General features: G+C 44.3%; 1 protein-coding gene across 8 annotated transcripts in view; it reads right to left on the bottom strand.

The window, feature by feature from the left end:
• Positions 1-4392: 4392 nt before the first annotated feature.
• Positions 4393-14063, bottom strand: part of ASPH (aspartate beta-hydroxylase) — a 675802-nt gene continuing 666131 nt past the window's right edge. For 7 of the 8 annotated variants that reach the window (XM_085605545.1, XM_085605546.1, XM_085605548.1 and 4 more), the window contains one exon: positions 4393-7831. In XM_085605545.1, the coding sequence (XP_085461671.1) occupies positions 7681-7831 (151 nt within the window). In that variant the 3' untranslated portion in view covers positions 4393-7680. The remainder of the gene's footprint in view (positions 7832-14063) is intronic. The other variant, XM_085605551.1, reaches the window with a different exon arrangement.

Genomic DNA, 14063 nt, shown 5'->3' with positions numbered 1-14063 from the left:
CATGGAATGCCACAACTGTGGGGACACTTCTGGACAATGACCCAACAACCTCTGGAAGAAATAAGTGGACAAAGGCAGAGCAGATATCATGCGACAAAACTGATATGCACCATAATGAGGGACAAATACAACAAGATATTACTGCACCTGAGAATACACTGCCCTCAAGCTCTACTTTGTAAATTACTAGCACCACTCAGAGCAGAAAGAAAGCAACAATTTGTGTGTAACAGATGCTAGTCAGCTAATATATCCCCTTTGAGACTGCAAAAGTCAACACAAAAAAGCAAGGTTTCTTTCCTGCCACAATGACCAGTAAAATCCTGATGAAGACTACTAAACTCAATTATGCCCTCACTGCACAAGTTTTTCAGTAACTGTGTTAAATCCTCCTTTACATTCAATCGTACATTTCATAATTTGTGTCTGACTGAAACTATATCCTCTTTTACTTTGTGACCTATTTAAACTTTTCCATTTCCCAGGATTTTCTTAGCGAACTTTGAACTACCTGGCCAATAACATTCTGAAATCACCTTATGAACTAATACAGGTCAGATGCTTGAGTAGCAGAGCGAGGTCCTCTGACATGATGTGTATGCTTCCTCACACACAGAGAAAAGGAGCAGCACATGCACCTAAAGTGCAAGCTTCACTTAAGTGCATATGTGTGTTGATGTATGTTTGGTGGTGTGTGTTGACAGGAGGCGATCGAGAGGTGGAGTGATCAAATAGAGGATGGGGAGTCTGAGAAGGAGGAGAGGTGGAAAGAGGAAGGGGTGGCAGAAAGCAAGCTGAGGTAGAAAGGAGAGTAAAATGTATTCAGACATCAAGACACATGAAGCTTAGGGGGTTGCCGCAGGGCAGCAATCAAGGTGGCCGCCTGCTGACCTTCCTCTACGCCAACAACACGCAGCTCATCCTCTCGCTCTCAGCAGACTCCACCATCACGAAGACCAACTTCCACAACTGCATGAGGATCATCGCGGACTGGATGAAGACAAACTGTCTGAAGCTCAGCACTGACAAGGCCGAAGTGCTGATCTTTGGCAACAATGACTCCCCTTGGAATGACACCTCGTGGCCCGCCAAACTCAAACCCACTCCCACACCAACAGACCACGCCCGCAACCTCAGCATCATCCTGGACAGCAAGAGCACCAAGAAGCAATGCAATCTCCTTCTCCTACTTCCAATTCAAGATATTGACACATGCCTACAAAGCCCTCCATGACCTAGGACCAGCATACATCAACAACCGCCTGAACTTCCACCAATCGCCCAGAGACCTTTGCTCCTCCACCCCCGCACAGAACCTGTGAATCCACCATAGCTACAGCAGAGGCTATTCCTTCTCCTACCTTACAGCCAAGTCCTGGAATGGCCTTCTCCTCAACCTCCTGACATCCCCCACACTGGTGGAATTCAGGAAGAGACTCAAGAGCTGGCTTTTCAACTGAGCCCTGCTACATAGTGCCTGGATACCCTCACAGGTAATTAGCTGCGCTATACAAATCCCTGATTGATTGATCCTTTCTTTTTCTAGTAATGGGCAATGTGTTGAACTCTTTTATTGTCTCAAAATAATCACGGGATCTCTCTTCAAGGCCTTTTCTCAGTGGGGCCACATAACTATAAAAAACAAGCATTGGCATAGCCAATAGGTCTCGCCTTTGGGACCTTATAAGTGTTTAGCCATGCAACAGTTAATGTTACTGCACCAAGGATATTGTGCTGGATAACTAAACACTTAAACGGTCCCAAAGGCGAGACCTATTGGCTATGCCAATGCTTGTTAGCATTTGAGTGTGATTATAGAGGTATGGGCAAAACCGTTTAGGGCCGTGCCGTCCAGAATTTGATGGCCTGTGGTGTTGAAAGCACTGCTAGATAACAAGGGTATAAGAAGTCGGGAATGGGCACAAGTGAAGGGTATGACATGAAATTCCAAATGTCAAAATCATAAAATGTGTGATTTAAGATATGGATGTCGTTTAAGAACAAATGTGTTATCGAAAGTAGTAAAATAAACTTTTACTAAACTCACCTTGGTGAAACTGCAATGATTGCTGCTGCTTATTGAGGAGCATAAGGGCTGGTACCCAGCTAATGCCCCGTGCGCTCATTGAGAAAAGTGTGGGGTGACCAGCAATATCAAAGGAGAGGCTGAACGATCTAAGAGTATGAGCATAGACAAGAACAGAGGAGAGGATAGGATAGTGGAATGATGGGTCCCGAACACAGGAGAGGGTTGAGTAGTCGGTTACAGGACAGGCAGTCAGTGCGAAGGGAAACGCAGGGGAAACTGTTGGATGAAAGAGGCAAAGATTTGATGAAGGGAGGACGAAATGGTTACAGGGGGGGGCACAGGGTGGATTAGCTACTTTCATAAGAGGAAACGTTTGTTAGGAGGATGTTGTGTTAAATCGTAATAATGTAACTGCGCAGGGTTGAGGCGAGTGAAGACTTGAGCACTGTGGACTAATTATAGTGTTAATCTTGGAGCAGATGTAGCAGGGTGAAGTCATGAGCAGGTAAGGATGAACAATAGAATACTGATAATTGAAGATGATGGAGAGAGTAAAGAGCTGAAGGTTTGCACAGAGCGCTTGTGGATGGTGAGGTAATGAGGTCCTGGAAATAGATAGATTGGACACCTCCTAGATCATTATGCAGTGTATGAAGGGCTTGCTTATTAACCAAGAAGTTAGCAGTGAATATGTGCTTTCGCCATTTATGTACTGCTGCCCTCATTTACTGCTATGCGCTCTTATTTCAAGTGTAATTCATGGCTGAGGCCTATCTTTGGTACAAGGTGGATAATGAAGCAGTTGTATGAGCTGTAGTGCAAGACTGAAGTGAGGTCTTTATGAAGATCACGTGGAAAGCAGTGAGAGCAGTGGGGTCCTGTTTTCTACAGCAGATGGGTACATGAGAGAGCGATCTACAAGGAGGCGAACTGATTTGCATGTGAAATGTGTGATGTCAGATGGAGCGATGATGGGTTTAGATTTGGATAAAGTGTTTGAAATTAGCATAAAATTGAGTGGCTTACCTTGCTTGTGGGTGGGATTAAGGAAGGTGTCATTTGAGGAGTGATCAGACAGAAGTGGAGACACTGCCGAAAGCATCAGTAAAATATTTTGGCAAGTTATGGTCACACCAGTGAAAGCAGAATCGTTTGGTGAAGGCAATAAATAGGTGTGTAGCATAATTTCCGCCAGCTGTAACTGAAAGCCATTACTATATAGTTACAGAGACGAATGCGTTTCCAGATGTTTGGAATGAAAGAGGCTTATGGTGCGAGTCCTAATGAGAAAACATCTTGTCATCCATAATAAAACACTGACCAAGGAGAGTAAGATCACATAGGTATGCTTTACTAAGGTAATACCTAAAACAAAACAAATGTTAGATTGGTTTTGAAATAACAGTAAAATCATGAGTCTGAGTCTTAGGACCTGGAAGGCCAGTGCAATCAGGAGTGAAATACGGACAGTATTGGAGCATGCTAGTATAAACTATGTTCAGGATCCTTTGAGACACCTTTAAAAATACATTTTAATACAAGTAAAAGGGATAGCTCCTTTCCGCTCCTAAAGCGTCTTTTTTTAACGCAGAACAAAATGCTGTATGGTGCTCTGTAAAACACGTTAGCGCCACCTGGTGTATTTCATGCAATACGGCCCCAGAAATGGTCTGCCAAATGCAATGGATCTCCGTCACATAAACAAAGGCAATAAAAATCAAACATCAAAGCGGCGAAAGTGAAAGTAATCGAGCAGAGCATCAAAGGGCTGGGTGAGAAGGGAGGGGGGAATGCAAGGGTCAAAGCGGCTAAAGTGAAAGAAAGCTATAGAGAAGGGAGGGGGGAGTGGGAGCAGCTGTGCACGTGCATGTGATCGTGCACTCAAGGTTTAGGCCAGCCAAAAGACTGTGGGTAGCACTTTGAAAATCCCACATACAAAATGTCTCTTCGAGCCTTTGGCTCAGCGAGACCTAACAATATTTTGCTGTGGCAAAAATGATTGATAAAAACTAAGTCTAGGAGCTGGATTACTGCTCTCTAACATCCAGTGCACTAACCTTAATGTTTGTTCCAAAAGCAAAAGTAAATTACATGCATGTCTCATTCCAGTAAACGCACACAAGCAAATCATAGTTGCCTTACTCAGCTCATCTGGGAGGTGCTTCTTAAGCATCTCTGACTCTATTACACTGCACCCTACAAAGACAAGCTTTTTAAATAGCAGAGAACCCAGGCTCAGCACAGACCTGGATTCAAGTATTAGTCTCAGAAATATGCTCCTAGCCTGTTATTCACTTATGTACTTCAAGTGTGAAAGTGGAATGTTAAAAATGTAGGTTTCAACAAAATCACGCAGCACCATATTACTGGTAGTAAATTTTTATTCAATGAAATGTGTATTCCATCTAACATTCCAAGAAATATAATTAGAAAACATGATCATCCATAGTGTACAAGCAGGATTGTTGTTTCGTCCAGTGCTATATATATGCATCATATCTTACCACATAACCTATAAAGGTATGCTAGACCGGTCTTGTGAAGATGGGCTTGACCCGGTGAACGGCATTGATCATTAAGGCCCAACTGCATCGGTGCAAACTTTCCCGCTCACTGTCTCTGGTCCACAACAATTGATTCCCTCATTACTTTAACCATAAGAGCAGAGTTTTACTGAACAGGTCTTTAGACAAGATCCATACATAGTCCATTTGGATCCACCTCGAGCTATGTCTGACTGATATCTCCCAAATGAAGAATACTTTATCTCACAATACGTTCCAGTACAGTCAGAGAAGTACAGGAATAACAATCGCATGGTGGCAACTTCACGGCACTGGATACATTCTGATAAAGGCAGGAGGTGAAGCAGTAAACCGTGGTGAAGACCAGTGAAGCATCCACACCAGGGCTATAAATCATGGCAAATATGGTACAAGCCTAAGGCCACTGTGAGCAGAAAGGGGACAGCAAACGGCGAAAAAGGTAAAGTGAGGTGGGAATTAAGGACCGGAGAGAGCACAATTTAAGGGATTACGGAATGAAGAAATGGTACAAGATGAGCTCGAACAATTGATGGGTTAGAGAAAAATGACGGCTGCATGTATTTATTCCTGTGACAGTAATATTTATGGACTCGGTACTCTCATCTCCATGAAGGGCTGTAGTAGAGCATCTGAGTCTGGTTAGATCACACTTTACAATGCTGGCTACAAAATTATTTAGACGGGTGGCTGACTAACCTAATTGCAGGGAATTAATTTAGATGGACAAATGGTTATTGTGACCCAAAAACATATTATACATTCTTGATTGAAAAAAAGGAGAGCTTAGAAAGGCATTTGTAATAAGAAAATGAGTGAGGTAAGAAAGAGGGTTGGACTAAGAAGAACGAAAAAAATATAGTGTGCAGTACATATTTCAAAGAAAGACAATAGACTATATCAGACATACAATTCTGCCTTTAACAACCAGATGGGTGATTGATGCTTTACAATGAATTAGAATTAATGAAGTAGAGACGTGTAAATAGCACGCTTAACAGCGCCCACTTCTATATGCTCTATGCTTCTCGGTGGCGAAAACGGGAACACACACCAGGGACCATTTGGTTTATTGCCCCTAACGTAGCAGCAAATACTTAGCATATTAGCCAAATGATCTATTTTTTAAACCCATTTTCAGTGGCACAGATGTTGAATTACCAATAATACTAATATTAAGAATGATTACTTACTAGGAAGAACAATTGCTACCCGATGTTAAGTTTGATATTGATCACGTAATTGTAGGCAGCCTGTCGTCAGTTTTGGTGCAGTGACATGTGCTCTGATGTCACCGATGCAATCTTCAGATAGCAGGGGCTTCCCACTCAACGGTTAATACACTACCCTAGGGTAAATGCTACAGTCTGCGGTATTTGTCCTTTACAGCGGCCATTACTCGACCAGAGAGAGGTACTACCCCCAGCACCGTGTTTTATTTATGAGCTACAACTGCGTCCCTGAGTCTTCTGGTAAACCACATGGGCATCCGTAGGGACATACGTCATGCACAGTATGTCATTCCTCAACGACCACAATCTGTGTTGGATAAAGGTCCGCTCGGCTGAAACAAAGAAGTACTGATTGCAGTTATAAGACTATGACAGGGTATGGTGGTAAAGCTCGTAGTAGCACTGTGACTGCGTACGGTTATGGCCAGGCCACACACAACCACTCTGGCTACCGAGGGCCCCTTCAGTCATACGGTCCACACAGGACAGTCACCTAAGATGAAGGACGGGCGCTTGATCACCAGGTGCCTCAGACTACGCTGCTCCCGGCAGCTGAGGACGTCAGCGTCATCATTGTTTGTGCGTCGGCGCGAGGCACCGTTGACACTTCACTGCTCATCAGTAAAACAGTCATTAGTGCGCCCGTTTTACTGCCTGGCCCATCTCAGGTGAGTTGTTAGTGTAACCTGGCTGCCACAGCGGCATTTGTGACAGTTAGACTGAGGTGACAGCGTAAAGCAGAGACATATGTCCAGTTTAGGAGCCCAAAGTGATTAGTGTTAAATAGCTCAATGTTATGTAGTTTATTTTTAAAACTCTTTATATCTTTGCTAAATTCGCTAAAAGTACTAACATATAAAGGTGTAAAACATCTTTCAAGATTTTACACTGTGCTGTTTTAGTTTTGATTTTAGTGTTCATGAACGCTTGCTACATAAAGAGACATCTTAAGGGTTGAGACAGTTTACATTGTAAACCACGGAATTAAGAAGGACCAATGTAAAGATTGGGCGCACTTAGAGAGCTAAGTGTACATTGTAAACTCAAAACTTCTCTTAAATTTAAATGATTACTGCACTATGTAAAATGTCTTTTAACTTCTGCTTATCATACATCAATATAGTTTTTGGCACAGCGAATACTAAGGAAAATAGTTTTTTTTATTTAACTGACACATGGAAGACCGCAATCTATCTTCTTAAAAGTGCAATGTCAACCCTAACCTAGAACAGGAGCGGCAAAATGGCCATATTTCAACTACAACCTATTCGTTTCAAATAATGCATGTTTCACTTCAAGAAGAGAGCTGGCCTTAGAGGCCCTTGCAGTCATGTGTTGGTGGCAGGTGAGTGGATGATCCATGTTAACATGTTCATGGCTCGCACAGTTAGCAGCTAAACGCAGGACTTTACTCAGCAGCATTCTGCACTGAGGACACCTGCTGTCAGAGAATATGTAGTGTGGTCCACCAGAGTCCATAAATATGGATGAGTAAAGAACAGCATCCATTGCACATCTTTAAAAAATATAGTGGTCCCAGAAGTAAAATATCCACGAAGTTCTTGTACAAAAATACAGGTACCATTTAGAAATATATTTATTTTGCAAAATTAAACAACCCCTTCACATTATCTACATGATGTACTAACTAAACATCTGTGTGCCTAACTGTCTTAAACTGCTGAGGAGAACAACTATTTATGAGAAAGAACTGTGAAGACTCCTGGAAGAAATGGTCAGGTCTATACAATCAGTGCAGTTAATGTATATAAAAAGAGAGGAGGGACTACTGCGGCACTGGCGTTCCTTGCAGTGCACATCAATTCCTTCATATATTTGACACATTGGAGCCTCATTTTGGAGAGGTGCAAACGCTCTAAATGGCAGGTAAGGTGCGCCTCTGCTGCAAGGTTAGCTCTGGGTGCCAGACGTCCACGATGAAGATGAGCCTGAAATCCTGCGCATCTTGCCATACTTCGTGCTCAAAAGAGTCATCAAAGATGAGCACCTTCCCTTCCTCCCAGGACCTGGAATATCAAAAGATACATTGCATTAATGTCACCTTAATGAGGAACAGAAAAAAGTGACTTACCTTTGGTAATGTTCCTTCTGGTGGACACTATCTACCTGCAGATTCCTAACCTTTCAATATCCCAGGCTCCAGAGTTGATCTGGAAACTTTTCCATAACTCTTCCATGATGGTAAGTGGCGCTGACTCTGTGTCGACGCCAGGAGTAACGTCATCATGACATCACCAAATTCATAAAGTACCTGCCATGCTGACATCAGTTTTCCATCGATTTTTTCCACAATAATGGGGTGAAAGCACGAAAATGGCATTATGTGAGTAGAGGTGCAACGTAACAACAAACCTGGAACCTTAATAACCCTTACAAGGGACTATCCTTGGAGCATCCTACGATTATAAAAGAGAACCATACTACAAGATGGGGAAGAGGGCAGAATTAGTGAGGAATCTGCATGTAGACAGAGTTTCAACCAGCAAGACCACAGACAAAGGCAAGTAAATAGTTTTTCTGATGGATACTTCTACCTGCAGATTCTTTGCCTTTTGAATAGATTAACAACTAGATTAGCAGTACCCCACTTGAAGAAGGGGCTTGAAGGAATAGTTAGACTGTGTTCAGACAAGGAAGTCCTGAAGAACCAAGCAGGCAAAATAGCCGTCCTATGCACTTCTGAATCTAAGCTGTAATGCTTAGCAAAAATGCTACTCTGCAGATGTCAGCCACAGGAACTCCTCGTGCCAAGGCTGAAGTGGATGACTTGAATCTGGCAGAATAGGCGCTTATGGCTTTTGGAGATTCTTTTCACACCATGGCATAACATCTTAATACATAGGGCAAGTCCTCTTCTGGACAGCTCTGCCCTTCCTGTTGCCTGCGAACCCCACACAGAGCTACTCATCAGTCCATAACCCCCTGGAGCAGGCGAAATAGAAACTCACTGCCCCTTTCGAGTCCAGCCTGTGCAGACTCTTAGTGGGATGTGGTGGTGGATAGAAAAAAGGAGGAGTAATTGATTGATCCGGATAGAATGGGGGTCATGACATTGGAGAGGAAAGCAGCCCTGGTTTAAAGAACCGACTTGTCAGGGAAAAAGACGCAAAATGTAGACAAAGCTGAGTGCCGGTAACTCATAGACATACCTCACTGAAGTAACACCAACAAGAAATACAGTTTTAATAGTCAACAGATGTAACTGGCAACTATGAAGGGGCTCAAATGGTGAACCCATCTGAACTGAGTTTCAATTGGGGCATAACAAAGGGAGTAAGGAAAACATATTTTTCAAGCCCCTGGAAAGTGCAGAACAATGAGCATTGTGAACAAGGATGGTTGGTCCAGAAGACTGAGGAACGCCAAGTAACCCTTTATTATCCCTACAGTGCAGTCCTGCTGCACTAAGGCTAGCACAAAATTTAAGATGTGCGACAGATAGAACTTCAGGGGATCCACCCAATTTTCTGCATACCAAGTGGAAAACCTGTTCCATCTTCCGAAGTACACCATCGTGGTAGAATGATGGCGAACAGACATAATTATTCCCATCACTTCCGACGGCAATTGGAATGTGGCCATACTACCCTGCTCAATCTCCAGGCATGAAGATGGAGGCTCTAAAGGTTGGGGTTACAGGAACTGAACCCCTGATTGAGAGAGGATATTTGGCCTGAAAGGAAGAGACTCCAGGGAAACAGTGAAACGTGCAGGAGGTCTGTGCACCTTCTCAGTCAATCTGGGGAGATGAAAATGACTTGGGTCAAGTCTTTGCGAATTTTGCTCAGGACTGGAGAAATCAAGGGCATGGGAGGAAGCACGCAGTGAAGAGGAAAACTCCACTTCAGCTGAAATGCATTCCATGACTTCTTGCAACGGGTAGTGAGGGTACAGAACTTTGGGCAATGTGCATTGCTGTGAGTGGCAACCAAGGCCACCTGGGGAGTCCCCTACTGGGTAAATATGTGCTGAACTACCTCCGGATAGAGATGCTACTTGTGGTCAGCAAGGTAACACTGACTGAGTCTTTTAGTTCTAATGTTCAGAGCGACTGCCTGATGGTTTACTATTAGCCAAACACTGTGTTGATGAGCCTAAGACCAGAGTCACAGACCTTTCTCATCAGAGAAGGTGCAACTGCCCTCCTTCCCGGCTCGTTGATGCACCACATTGCATTTTAATTGTCTGTCAAGATCTGGACTGACCCACTGAGAATGGAGGAAAGGAATGCCTTGAGTGCCAAGTGAATTGCCCTCAGCTCCAGTAGACTATGTCAAAATCTACAAATATAGAGACCAGCGGCCTCTGATCTCCAATTCCTTCAGATGAGCACTGTGGCCATAACTAGTGGAAGCTGAAAGAATATCCTTAACACTAGATGCTCCTCTACGCCCCATCGGGTTAGATTCACAGCAGTGTCCCGGAAGATTGCAATGAAACATGACCAGTCTTCCCCATGTTGGAACTACTGCCTACAGAGGCAGGACTGGAGAGCCCTCGTGCCAGCGTACAAGCATGACCAGAGGATACAAGAAACTTTCAGACCGAGTAGGCACAAGACCAACAGCACTGGAATATGAGCCAATTCCAGAAACGAAGGAAACAAAGATTAGATGTCTCTACTCCCCTTAGGACACAGGAAGGCTTAGAGTGATAGAGTATGCAGGAGGCACTAAGAAGGTTTCAGGTGAGCTTTGGGCAGGCTGATAAAAAAAACCAGGTTGAACAGCACGGATGGCGTTGATGGCAAGTAGCGTAGCACCATCTCTGAGGACTTGGCATTCAGGAGCATGTTATCAGGTAAGGATATAGTGGGTAGCCTGAGTAGTGCCGTTACTATGCCATCAGCTTAGGAAAGACTTGAGGTGCAGACATAGATGTAACAGGAGGGCTGTAAAATGGCAGTGGGAGGATCCACTATAAATCGCCGGTACTTCCTGTATGATTACAGGATTGTAATATGAAAATATGCATCCTGCAAATCTAAGGACACCATCCAGTCTTCTGTTTCCAGTGCTAAAAGAACTCAAGCCAGTGTCACCATCTGAATTTTTCTTTGTAAAGAAAGAGATTCAAGATGCTGAGGCCTAGGTTTGGAAGAAGACCGCCATCCTTCTTGGGCACCAGGAAGGACTAAGAATAGAACCCCTGTCCAATCTCCTGCTCTGGCATCAACTTTACTGCTCGCTTCAGCAGCAAGCCAGCATTTCCTGCTTGAGATAGATGTGGAGATGATATTCTATTTGTCAAGAACTGGGAGGGTGGATGTAGGGAGGAGCCTGGTGGAAGGGTAAGGTATACCCTTTTTACACAGTTTGAAGGACTCACTGGTCTGAAGTAAAGGTTTTTATAAAGGACACCTGGCCTCCCACTGGTCTTAAATGGGACAACAAGAGCAAACTAGAGCTACTTCCAGGTAGAGGCGTGGGGGGAGGAGTAGGAGGAGGCTGGCTATTTTAGACATCCTGGCCTTTTCCACAGCTTCTATACTGATGAAGCAGAGAGCTGCTGCAGAGTTGTATGAGACTGGTGATGGCAAAAACCGAAGCCTTGTGTGAACCTGTGAATCATATGAAACTTCCTACAACCATGCAGAGAGGGCTGCACTCCACTGGAACCCACAGTAGCATGATTTGCCTTGAAGCGCTACAAGACAACGTTCGCCATCTCTCCAATTCAGTTGGACCCATCAAAGGGGAACTCTATGTGGATGGTCTGCACATCCGAGGAGAAGCCCAAAGTTCGGAGCCAGTTCGGAGTGCCTGAGCATCACTGAGCATCCCATTGCTCTGGCCACAATCTGTTAATTCCAAGCCAGGTTGAATAATCTGCTGGGATGCTGCCTAGCCATGCCAGTCCAGCTCAGAAAAGTGCCCTAGTAGGTGTTCCGGCAAGTTATTGGTAACTAGGTTTGCCATTTCACATACGACTAGGCTGTAATGTCACAAACGGTAGGTGCCTTTGAGCTATTTGAAGGATATGAGACTTCCTGAAGAGAATTCTTTCTTGCCTAAAGCCTCCATTTATTTGGGCTCCCTATATGCAGAGGCTGCAGGAAAGGTGCCAGGGGAGAACTTCATTGAACAGGAGTGTTGAACCAACAAACTCTCTAGCGAAGAGAGGTCTGAGAGAAAGGCAGGGTCTTCTGGGGCAAAGAAGTATGGCATGGCTATGCCCCTGGTGACCCCAGGGGATGTAGTAGGCCTCTCCAAAGCTGCCAAAATGGGCTCTAAAAGTGCATCAATAAAAGGTAGAAGGGGCTCAGATTTTGAGTGGAAGACTGAAGAACCTCAGTGAGGATGTTTTCGTATGATTCAACCAAAATAAGAGGGAGTTTCAAAACTGCATGATAGGAAGCCACATCTAGGGGCGGAAGCCCTGTAAGATTAAAAATTTCCAATTAAGGGGGTGTGTCTGTGCCACTCCCATCACCCAAGTTATGGAAGGCACCTAAGAGGTATTGTGGAGGTTCAACCTCGTTTTCTGCTCTCTAGATATCCAGAATGTTAAGAGTCATGGTTTCTTTGTGGGGATGGGTGCCATGTTCTTGACCTTACTGTTGTTACCAACTAAAATGTTGAGCCTCTCTCCAAGACTAGTGAAGATCTTTGTCACCCGATGGCAATAACGCTAAAAGATGTATTAGTTGGTGGAGGAAGAGGTGCTGGGAGATGAATATGGGCTGGTGCCAGTGCAGTCATTGGTGGTGGCGGAGCTGAAGGTGTGGACGGCAAAGAGACTTGAGGCATGAAGGGGGTGAACAGCTCAGAGGGAAGTCCCACCAGACAAAGGCCACACAGCACCAGTAAAGATCTCATGAGGGTCCGAAGGCACTCCAGAGCTACCATAGCTCTTCTAAATACCTCAAACAATGCATTTAGGAAAACTGGAGCTGTACCAGAAGCAGAGAACTTGGGGTAGGATGGTCACTTAGATTGTGGTGGAAGCGGAGGCGACAACAGTGCTAGCTTGGGTTTGGCAGGTGCAGCCTGGTCAGGGAATGGCAAAATAATCACCAATTCGGGTTCTGAAGACAACTCCATTGCGTTGGGAAAGTGGCCAGGGGCTTACCTTTTCTATGTTTATCGTCGTATCTCCTCTTCTTGTGTTTACATTTCTTCTCCCTGATTGAAGCTAGAGACCAGGGTAACCTTGAATGGGGGTGACAGTGTTGTTTGCCATGATTATCATCCCTGGCCATGAAGGACTTCCTTTTCTACGTCTTCATGGCTTAAGGATGGTCTGACAGGACACACAGAATCTAAAGTCATCGTCTGGGCATAGACACCACAGGCAGATGTGTTGAGGGTCAGTAATAGACATCTGACCTTGACAATCCTTGCAGGGTTTGAAGCCTGAATGCTTAGGGGGGGACAAAATAATAGCACTTGACCTATGAACAAAATTTCGGAAGAACTCCTGACAGAACTGCCAACAGCAAGCGCTGGATCCATGCCAAAGGTGCAGAAATAGAAATGAATGTCGGCATGCCAGCTGGACACTTTATGACTCTGGTGACATCATGATGATGTTCCTTCAGGTGTCAACACGGAGCCAACACCACCTACTGCCGTGGAAGAGCAATGGAAAAGTTTCCAGGTCCAGTCTGGCACCTGGGAAATTCAAAAGGTGAGGCATCTGCAGGTAGAAGTACCCTTCAGAAACATACTTATGCAGACTACTCCCAGATAAAGGGCCTTAACCATAGGATATTTATTTCTGTATTTATTTACACATTAAATATTTGTAACGTATTAAGTAATTGCTGCAAAAAAACCTAGTACAAAGCGTGTAGCAATGGAAATAGGGAAGGTGGAAAAGCAAGGTATGAGAAGAATGGGAGGGGAGAGGAAAGGAATGGAGAAACTTGTGGTTGAACATTAGTACATAATAATACTAAAGAACTTCAGAACGTCCATTTGTGATAAAACACTTTACCTCCTCAACCATTTCCCCCATTCCCATCCCAATGTGAGGTCTGCCCAGTCTCATGGACAGTTTTTACCTACACTAGCAAACAAAAACACTATCCACTACACCAGATGCTTAACTTTACTATTCACTTTTTCTGCCTAATGCTGTAAGACACACCTTGCTTTCCCGGCAAGTTGGTAAGTGAATTATGTGATAGACTTAGCATTTTCCATGTTATAATGTACCCTAGTAGCTGTGCTTTAGCCAGCACCTGTTTAGTCTACCGTTTCGTCATATGAATCCAGGCTGTGCAGGACCTCCTAG

This window comes from Triturus cristatus, chromosome 5_1 (assembly GCF_964204655.1).
Source record: "Triturus cristatus chromosome 5_1, aTriCri1.1, whole genome shotgun sequence".
NCBI lineage: Eukaryota > Metazoa > Chordata > Amphibia > Caudata > Salamandridae > Triturus > Triturus cristatus.
This window is presented reverse-complemented; position numbering and strand designations above follow the sequence as displayed.